At 42.8% G+C, this 11289-nt stretch overlaps 1 protein-coding gene across 1 annotated transcript in view; it reads right to left on the reverse strand.

The window, feature by feature from the left end:
• LOC135244073 (speckle-type POZ protein-like) overlaps positions 1-5426 on the reverse strand; it is a 98049-nt gene extending 92623 nt beyond the window's left edge. Inside the window, exon 1 of the mRNA XM_064316272.1 lies at positions 5304-5426. Coding sequence (XP_064172342.1) covers positions 5304-5426 — 123 coding nt within the window. The remainder of the gene's footprint in view (positions 1-5303) is intronic.
• Between the last annotated feature and the right edge of the window lie 5863 nt (positions 5427-11289).

The raw sequence follows: 11289 nt of genomic DNA on the forward strand, positions 1-11289 counted from the left end.
AACTGCAGTGCCTTTCACGCGGATACAAACGGCGCGGCAGCGACTCCGGAGGCACAGCCGGCGATTCCAAATTAGGGTGAAGAAGGGAGGCGCAGGCCAGGCTATATGAGAGCTGCCCATTATAAAAGATAGATGGCGGGAGAGCGTTGTCGGTGCACGCGTCCTCTCTCTCTCTCTCTTCGGAGGCTTCGTCACCGTCGACAACAGCGAGCGCCGCAGCCTCGCGTTCGTGAGCACCCGTGAGCCCCCCGCGGACATCTCTCACGTGATCGCTTCAGACGCCGCCGCTCTGGCCAGCGCCTCCGCCGAGACGCGGCAGCTGCTCGCCCCAGCCCAACTCGAACCGCTGGGGGGGGGGGGATCGCCGCGAGAGAGAAACAGAGGACTTCGAGTAAGAGAGAGAACAAATCCTTAACAAGCCCCGTTCGTCATTATCGTTTAGTTTTCGTTTTTTTTATCGTTTCATCGTCAGACCACACGCGTCTTTTATCCTTCTCTGGGAAGGATTATATTTTTCTGATTCACAAAGTGTTTCGTGTACGAAGATGCCGAAGACACTATAAGGGAGTCCAGAAACTACAATCTGACAGTCGTATGGGGGGGGGGGGGGTGGTTATTGTGGGCAGGAGGATCCAGGGAAATGAAGGACAGCACGGGAAGACAAAGTCTTCGATACACGATGGCAAGTGTTTAAGGGCAGAAGATCAGAAATCCAACATCTATGCGTTCCGCTCAACCCACCCCCACCCCCAACACACAGCTTGGGAAACTCACACTGATTTTCACACGCGAAAGAAACCCAGCAACTCCTCCTTCCAGGATTCCCACTGGGCTGAATTCTGAGCCTCTTCTTTGTTCAGATTTTTTTCTGGGCTCTACTGATCTTGGCTTTTTGCTGATCCGTAGTATTTGTGTTCGAGCTTTGAAACAAGTTGTATTACACTGAGAAAACCCCAAGATGGCCATTCCTTTGACTTGGCGCTGGCGTCTTTGTCACTGGCATTTAACAAGTCATTGGCATTCAGGCCGGGACACAGCCACTGTTCCCTTCAAAATCTCTACGCAGAAAAACAAAACTGCGTATTCAGTTATTTTCCATAAAAAGGCTTAATTTAGAAGGCGGCATTAAAAAGTTGAGCTTGGAAATGACAAATCCTCATTTGAATACAGCGTTCAGTTCATTTCATTTCACAGAGATCGTTCTTGCTTCCAACTTATCCTCCATGTGCACCTCGTTCCATGCTTCAAAAAAACAAGCCAATCTTAACAGCAATTGTGAGAAAGGTCACATGGTTACACCTACTCTGGTTATATGAAATGGCGGAAAAGTGTTAAATTGATTTTAAAGCAAAATGGCAAGGCATAATGAAAAAGACTTCACCAATTATCTTATGTTCACAGCTCTCACACACACACCATTTATAAATACATTTCCCCATGAATTTGTTTCGCTTAAATTTTTGAGTAAAAGGGCTCATTATGCATGATTTTCTTACACACTCATGGATTATTTGCAATGACAACTGAATTTTTTAATTGTATAAAAGTGGGATATTAAAGACAGAATACACACACTTGCCCAGTAACTTAATCAGTGAAGGGTCTGTACTTAAAAAAAAAAACAGGCCGCATATTCTTATAATAAAAAGTTCCCAAATGAAATTTTAATCCATCTAAACGGAGATTCCAGTGCCTGTTTTAGAAGTCATTACAAAAGCACATCCAAGAGTATGTATCTGAATACAACCCTTTCACTTCAAAATAGAGATACCCACTGAACAACAACCCAAGTTTCCTGAATGAGGCGGCTTGTGTTCGGGGGGGGGGACAGCACACTCTCACCAATTCGGCCCGCTAGTTTGTAGGGCTAACACGTCCACACACCACTATTAGGGTTGTGATCTGGACAAAAAAAACCAAGAGGCAATGAACGAGTGCTTGCCCCCTCAACCCAAAAGGTCTTCCTAAAGATACTTCAGATATGTCGTAAACAGCCTCAAAGGGAATTGCTGTGGATATAGCCAGTGTTCTCTGTAAGCTCAAACACCTGCTTATTTATAAACACCAAACCTCGAGCCCGAGGATGAAGAGTAATTTAAATATGCCAATTATTGTATGCAGAGTGGTAACTTTAATATCAAAGATGGTATCTCGCTGAAGAAATATCTTGTTTCCTATCTCATTTTCCCTCCGCACTGGCCGCTGAAGAAGCCGGTTATTAATATCCGAATAAGCTGCGGAAATTGAAAAAGTGAGCGAGAAGCGTCGGAAGCGAAAGCCGCTTGCACGCGGCGGACATTGTGCAATTGGAATCCTAATTGGTTAATAAAGCCTGGAATACAAATTTCAGCATGGACCGAATTTCGGCTCACAGATTCCTGTCTGCGCGGAGATTCGGGGGGCCGGTTCCTCCGGGCAACGCGCCCGGCTCCGGCACTTTATGCGCGCCCTCATCAGCGAGACGGAGATCCAGCGGCACCCAAAACGCGCCTCGCAGCAACACAAGCAATAACGCGGAGAATTAAATGTCAGCCAGTGCGACAAAGCTGAAGAGTGACAAATATCAGTCCTGGTCGAACGTCACGGGGCACAATACAGAGAATGCTTTGTGCGTGAGTTTACAATTGCAGCGATAGGTTTTTATTATTTTCACAGCATCGGACAGTCAAAACACTTACACGCACGTAAAAGAAAAGGGCAGACAACTAATTATCTTGGTAATGCATGTAGAATTTACATTTACATTTGCATTTTTTCAATTCCAAACCAACATCTGATACCAGCATATATACTCAGATTGTTCATACACACTTGTGCTACACTTACATAAATCCATAATGAAACATTGTATCAACTCTCTATATATAATACATTTAGCCACGATTGGAAATCTACACGAGTCGCCTAACACAATGGGCTCTATTTAAACGTCCTCAGCTCATGGTCTAGCGCGCATGGCCCAAGTGTCCAAATCCACTTTTGGGCATGGTTCAAATGGGCTGAACTGCGTCTCTTAATGAATAATACGCGTGTCCTGCGCGTAACATGCAATAAACCAGCCAGTGTCCTTCCCTATTCCCTTTAAAAGCCACCTGCGTTTGCACTTTGGCGAATGGCTAATATAATGGCGGATTTAGCAAGACTTCGGAAAGACAGCTTTACCTCTGATGAAACAGACCTGCCCAGGTTAAAGCGCATCAGCAGATAATGCATGGTGACGACAGGGTTTCACCAAAGCTCTTTAAATTCCTTTTGTTCAGTTATGGAGTAACAGGTGAAATCAGCAGGGTTTTAATGGTTGACAGTATGGAAACCTATAGTCATTGTAATTCTTCAAATGTGAAGAACGAACAGGGTTAAAAGCATGTAAAAATTGTGAAATTTGAATCAATCTTTCCTTCTTGAACGGTATTGAGATGTAAAAATCCCTGGGGCCCTATTTTAAAAGCATTTTAAGCAAAAAATGCATTAATGTGATTTCAGTTTTTTTTTCAAATAAAATGCAGTATTCCCTGGACAAAGTTTTAGGCTTTTTTGTCAATCAAACAAACCATTCGGTTTGCTAACCAGGCTTCTGCCAGCTGGTCCCTCCTCACACATGCTGCTTCTGCTGGTGTATCTGTGTACACTGGCATCGGCACACGCAGTTCAGCAAAGGTCTGTAATGGGACCTCGGTGTCATGCAGCACACAGCACCCCACAAAGAATACTCCGACCTACTGAGGCCTGTACTGCTATGTTCCTCCTGACTTATCAGAGCATTTGAAGTGCATTTTCAGCACTGCAAACGTCCTCTCTATTACACTGTCTGTTTTCCTGAGTTTTCCATTCAATGAAAATTCACGCACTGTCGTTGGCATGATATATGGCGCCATTATATATATATATCCATGTCTTTAATGGATAGCCATTACCTCTTAACAGCCATGTTATGGAATCCCCCGAAACACTGCAGGAATGACAGTGTTGGCCAATACCAGAAGACATGGTTTGAATCAGGATCATTTGCAAATGTACGTGTGACCTTAATTTATATTTATTAGGAGTATCAAGTAAGTATTCGAAAATATATCAAGTATCTTGATACATATTAGCTCGTAATCTTGAAATTTGTACGCATGTTTGTGTGCACCCCTGTGTGCGTAACAGACAGGAGGGTGCATGCATGCTGTAGTAGCACATTACTAGCTTAAATGCATTCTATGCAGGATTTCCTTTTGCCTTGCTGTGGCCCTGTGTTCACAATCAAAGAAGTCTCCTCCTCTGTCTTCAACCACGCCAAGTACCCCACCTAACATTACTAGTTGGATAGTTAGAGACAACATTAGTACCGTGAAATGAGCGACCATGAGAAAGAGTAAGAAGGAAGATTCAATTATAGCTTAATAAATTCCATTAGGTTGAATTTACAGCTTAATTAATTTGATTATGTTGAACGTAGTAGTGATTTTATCCTCGGCACTTTTATTTTGAAAGTCTTCGTGGCTATGTTTCAGCTGCATCAAAACAGTAATACAGCAACAATGCTCCTCAACACACCTCAAGATGAGTGCAAGTTCATTTGCTATTTAAACGACTTGGGCGCTGGACAGGAAAATGGCATCTGTGTCGGTCTGAGGCTAGCAAAGACACCGCCACATAGCAGTGAGTATAAGGTAGCACCAATTGCGTTATGACGTCATTCAATCGCGTGACAGACCCATGCCCCCATAATTCCTAGCAAAATAAAAAATCAGGAGTTGGTTAACATCGAAAAGGACTAGCCGTAACCGATCTGTCATTTTTCTGTACTTTTTTTTTCTCTAGCTGGCAGCTGTCCCAGGACTGCGGAGCAATAACAATGGCTGTGCTCATTAATGATGATATCGACTTCCCAATTAACTCTCATTAGGCCACACCACCGCTGCGCCGCGGATTAGCAACGACCGCGCTCACCGATCATCTCTGGCTGGACCTGACAGGAGCTGTTAGCGCAGGAAGGTCCCTTCAAAAGAGGATACAGGGGGAGAACAGCAGATGCTCCATCCGCAAATCCGTAACTCCGTTTAAATTACCGCTGCTCTAAATCCCGCGTTCGCTTCAAACGGCTTACGTGATTACACGGGATAAGTGGTGAAGGGAAGATCTTTGACGGCCGGCTACCCAAGCGAGCGTGGGAGGGCAGAGCTCTGGGATCAGGGCAGGCACGCGGGGGGCCTCCGCTTGCAGGCTGCGGGGCCGCGGCTGGGTTATCCGATGCCTTCCGCGTCGCAGGGGGGGTGGAGAGATTTGTTCCACTGGCGCTCTTTTGCCTGCCTGCCTGCCTGCCCGGCGCGGCGGGCTCCCTGTGCACGCGGGTCCACCAGCGCCGTTAGCGTGGAGCTGACAGAGTGGAAATGTGACCCAGCGTTAATGTCCCGGGGCGGGGGCAGCGCTGACACCGTCATCCCAGCGGTTTTACCCCGAGGGCTTCGGTACCGTGGCGAAGATAGCGTTAGCTTTGTGTGTGCGCCCCTCTTATTCGATTCTGCAATGGCAGTGGGGGAGTAAGACAGAGAGAGTATATATATGTGTGTGTGTGTGTGTGTGTGTGTGTACCTATATGTGTATACATATATACACAATCACATTATTCTGTTATTACTATTTGTCATCTGATGTTTCATATGCTCCTTGCCATGCTTTGGCAATACAAATGAAAATTTTTTCATGCCAATAAAGCACTTTGAATTTGAGAGAGAGGGGGAGAGAGAGAGCGAGCAATATGACACAAAATGCAATAAGCAGCAATATGTAACAACAGAAGGGAGGTATTTCAGCCATATTGCCAAGCCGTGGTCTTTGTGTCATCTTGGACGTCAGTTTCAAAAGATTCGAAAAACGATTCAGGTTTTCCCCTGTCGAGTAGCAGGGCAGAAACGCCGTTATTAGAAAGTAATGGGGTAGAAATTTGTCTGTAAGCTTCGGTTGTTTGCTTAATTACAGATCTATGAACAAAATTGACTCTCATTTGTGTATGTAAATCAAAGCTGAACAAAGCTCCGCTTTTGCACGTCGGCTGCGTTCGCTTTGCGCGCTACGCGGCTTCCGCTCAATTTAACTAAAGGGGGATGAGGGCTGTGTAAACGCGCGCTTGATTCGCGCATTTAGAGTCTATTTGGACTCCGCAAATCAGCTGGGGCCCCGAGAATCAACTGACTCCGAAAAGATATAATTGTTTTCCAGCTCGGCTCCGTGAACCTTGTCTCTCGCGCAGACTAATTTGCGAGGTCTAGTGAAGCGACGGGACGGCGGTCTGAAAGTGTTTACGGAATGGGCGTGGCCCGCCCAAGATTCCGCAGGCTGCCGACATGAGAGCAGCCAAATGTGCAGAGGCTGCAAGTATGCTCCACACAGGACACCAGCCAATCACATGTAGGCTACGTGTATGTTCTAGAGTAGGACACCAGTAAATCATATTTAGGCTGCATGTGTGTTCCACAGCACAACACCAGCCAATCACATGTGGGCCAGTTGTGTATGGTATGCATGTTACAGGGTAAAATTTTGTAGTAGCACTGAAAGCTTTAATATGCAATCTGTTCAATATAGGACAAAATACGGACTGCAATGTGTTCAAGGCATGCACTGACCTGTTCTGAGTACTGTGTTGTGTCCTGTTCACCATGCAGTCCTCAGTTAGATGAGCACAGTTCAAAACCTAGTGCTTTAGCAGGGTGTGCTAGTCATGAGTTCTCCCACCAGTCCAGTCCCATAGTCTGGAATCATACTGCACAGCTGTCTGTAATAACAGATAATTTGGCTCTTTGAAGAGTCGATACATTGGAATGTTTTTTATGCCAGTGTTCTAGAACTCCACTGATTTCAATTTACAATAGTGGTTGTTACATCAGCATTAGAATGTTGAGTTAAGAACATTCTGAACACGTATTTGTGATTTTGCACCATTAACTGTCAAAGGCAAAATGGCATTAGTCTTGTGTTACCACGTATGACGGCAGCAGCTCTGGTCCTGAAGGGCCACAGGATCCTGCGGAATGTTCTTCACTCTAGTGTGTTTCTTTTGCACCTCGGCACCTTGAACTAATGCACTTGTTGTACGTCGCTCTGGATAAGAGCGTCTGCTAAATGCCTGTAATGTAATGTAATGTAATGTTCCCTTGAAATCACCTGACAGTACACACGAGGAAAAGCCGGTAAGGTGATTTAACTGCGTAATCAGCAGCTTTAATTGATCAATCGAGTGCTGAGCAACAACAAACACCTGCACACCCCGAGGCTTTCCAGGAAGAAGATAGAGGTTTTCCACACACGCCACACGCTGATGAAACCTAAAAGCCTCCGGGCGCTCAGCGAAACACGTCTGAGGTACAAGATGTCCGCGTCTCTGCAGATAAGCCGCTGCAGCGGTAACGCCAGCGGGCAGCGTCATTAACGAAAGTGTCTCGGACCTCATTTCAAATGTAACGGACCTACGAACGTGATCCAAGTCTAATTCTCCCGCATGAATACATGCCCATTTCTCTGAATACGAAGGCCTGATAACACTGGATATGTTCCTACGGACTGGAGCTGCGTCGCCGCTGGGCATGCTAACACAACAACACACTCATCAACAGCTCTGTGACGAATACCGCATAGCCGGCAGCAATGCCAATTACTCCAAATACTTGTGGTCTATCACGAGATTAAACAGTCAAAGACACTGAACATACTCTGTAATAGCCTCCAGTAATAGCCTTTGCCAATCAATAACTAATTTCATAATCATGGCGAAGATAAGACTACAGGTCGCATTTATGTATGTCTCGTTTGCTTCAACACTTGCTATTAGTTTTGCACGGCGATACAACGAATCAGCAATAGCGATTAGAAAATCTTTCTCCTAAAGCCTATCTGTTCACAGTCTGTACAGTAGGCCTATTTACCTTGCTATTTATTTTCACACTTGCTATTAGTTTTTCACGGCAACACTACGAACTAGCAACAGCGATTAGAACATCTTTCTCCTGAAGGGTTGCTGTTCACAGTTTGTATATATCTGTAATATCTGTCATGAGCAAATTAAATCTATGTTTATATTAGTTGTTTAGCAGCCACTCATGTGAGATAAGTATTATTGCCTGAGGGGTCAAAGTGTCCTATTTATAAAACCAGCGATGAACAGTTTGAAATCGCAAAGGTTAAGAATTTACTCCTTGGATTCATAAGGTGCTTCTTCTTCCTTCTTGTATTAGAGTTATAATTCGTAAGTATGCAAACCTGTATGTTTGGGCACTGGTGTAGATTTTCAGTGTTAAGGTGTATATGCATCTGTGCATGTGTGTGTGTTTGTTGGAGGGGTAGCTTTCACATTAAAACAAGATTAGACTGATCGCATTTTCCTCTATAATGAAGTTGTTTGTTTGCTTTATTGCTGAGATCTGTTCCGCTTGTACATTTAACCCTCCACCACCACCAATATTTAAAGTGTCACCTGTATTGACAAGAACTGTCCACTTAAACTGCTCATTTTATGATTTTCCCTTGACATCTTCTCAAGTGTCCACAAGTATTGACCTCAGTATGTTCCGATGACAACTAATGCAGTTGCTCTATACAGTACATACATAGTAGGTATTAACTTGGATGGAGGCCGGTCTCTGTTTGTGTTTTCCCTTACATTTAAAGCATTATTTCTAGTATATGTACTCTTGGGAAATATATCTTGGAAATAACATTGAAATGTTTGTTTTGTGTTTTACTTTTTCTCAGCCAGTAAACACCTCGCAATATTTTTAAAATCCTTTAAACTCCAGTGTGCCAAACGAAAATGGGATTTGCCATGAAAGAATAGTTTCGGTGTTAACTGGAAGACAAATAATAGAGTTCCTCCTGATTAAGGCATTTCAAACAATTCACACAAATGGGAGTTTCTTGATTTTTCTTCTGCCAAAATGCAAATCTGATATATAAATGAGGCCAATCTCTAAATTTGGCCAGACTTTAAAGATAATATCTACAAAGGTTAGACTCATTCTGCAGAATTTCTTACATTCACAATTGTTTCCTTGTAGGACAATAGTATACAAAAACATGAAAGGAATCATTTGTGAAAGGCTTGGCTCTGGGTTTAAGTAAAACCATGTAATTAGTGTCTGAGTGATTTGAGGAAATCTGTGAAATATAATTCATATATTAATTTGGTAACACTTTACATTAAGGTACAATTAACTAACACAAGTTAATGCATTAACTAACCCGAACAAGGAATGAACTGATCTATTAACATTAATTCATGTTAACTAAGCCATTAGCAAAGGTGGACTAGGAGCTAGAGGTTGAGCACGTAGGTTTCTTAGGTGTAAATTATGTGGTATTCATGCAGGTGTTACACTAGTGCACAATCTGATCGTGTTAGGAAATACTTCCTTAAGTATTTCCTGTCAGTATATGAAACATTACTAGTGATGACCAAAAGGGAACAAATGATGGTTTAATGACATTGAATTAATGTGGAAGAGAATGGTTTTGATAAAATGCAAAAAAAAAAGAAAAAAAAAGTTTTCCTTGTTAACAAATACCTTGTAAATAGATTAGTTCATTCTTTGTTCAGGTTAGTCAATAGAACTTTAATGTAAAGCACTGCCATAAATTCTACTTTCAGTCATCATTTGTAAAATTTGTATTAGAGTGAGTAGATACTGGGCTGGATGAGGCTGAGATAAAGTTTATAAAGACAGTCATTTTGTAAACATGACCACGGATACCTGTGAATGTTGTATTTTGTATGTTATGCCGCCCAATAAACCTTAGAATGACTGACTGCAGAGCATTATGAATGTAGCGTAGTATATAGTGTAGTATAATCGGTGAGGAGCTGGTCTTGTGACCTAAAGGTCACAGGTTCGATTCCCACACCCTTAAACTACATTGCTTCAGTATATATCCAGTTGTAAAAATGGATGCAATTGTGTAATAGTCGTGTAAGTTCATTCATAAATATCTCAAATTCCGTGCTGCCTACATAACCACTAATGAGCCCCTATGCTCCTAAGACCCAACAATTCATTTTTCTCCCCTGTAGGGGACATGAATCTGGATCTGCATTGTTAATCTCAAGAACCTATTACACACTGCTGAAACCTATACTACAAGACATATTAAATTTTTTAAAAGTACATAATATTTTTGAAAATGTAACGTGTTTGTCATCCAAAACAATTGTAAGCTGTCAAAAAATTTAAATATTTAAATTAAAAGCTGTTTTCTATCTGGTCTCTGGATGCTATAGCACATGGGTCAGGCAATACAAGTACCCCCCTCAAACAAATAAATGTTGTTAGTAAAAATAAAATGCATATAGATTTTTTTTTTTTTAAAACAAGCAGATATTAAAGTACCAGATATAAAAGCGTTTGTGGAAATTCTGAAGGCAGAAAGCAGAGGGGAACAAGCCAGTCATCTCGTAAGGGTTTCAGTCGCCATTAAAGTAGGCTAATTATAATGCTGTAGAAAAAGTGTGGCAGTAACACCAGCAATGCGATAAATCTTTTCATAAAAACGGGTGGGGGCATTTAGCATAATCGTCTGTGGCACTCCGTGGCTTTAATCTAAGTTATAGGCACCATCAAAACTCGTCGCAGCCTTGCGGACCCACCAAATCACGATTCCAGTACACTATGATTCATAAACCGCAATAAACAGATTCAGGCGCGAGCTGCCCAACCGGGAAAAACTTACTGGGGGACAGGGCCAGCGATATCCAGAACCTTGGACAGCTCTACACCAGGCGTGAAATTAATTTCGATAACTGCTCCCGAGCACCAACGAGCTTTATAATGTGCACCAAAAGGTTACTGAAATTTTGAAAAATTTTCCTCGAAAAATTATAAAGGTCTAATCTACCATCATTGCTATAATACACGCAATAAAGTGCAACCGAAACCACCCATGTTGAACGGAATATGTTGGATTCAAATACAATTTGCTGTCCTGCCTGAACTCTCGGTAAACTCAGTCGGCGCCTTACTGAATTACGGAACTGCAGGAAATGAAGACACGATGTGTCAGTGGGCTTTCTTAATGCGACATTTAGTTAAATTAACAACACCGACTCCACGTCATAGTCAAAAGTATAATTAACCCAACCACGCCCAGCATTGAACGTCATGGAAATCCCACGACTGATTTGGAAAAAAAACGGATTGAATTAAAATAATTACATTTTTAAAACTGAAATTATAATACAACTTGATATGCTATGCCTGGGAATTTCCTTTTTACTGAGGGGGGGGGGGGGGGGGGTCAGTAACAGCGGGGATTGAAAAT

This window comes from Anguilla rostrata, chromosome 17 (assembly GCF_018555375.3).
Source record: "Anguilla rostrata isolate EN2019 chromosome 17, ASM1855537v3, whole genome shotgun sequence".
In the NCBI taxonomy this organism is placed as follows: Eukaryota; Metazoa; Chordata; class Actinopteri; order Anguilliformes; family Anguillidae; genus Anguilla; species Anguilla rostrata.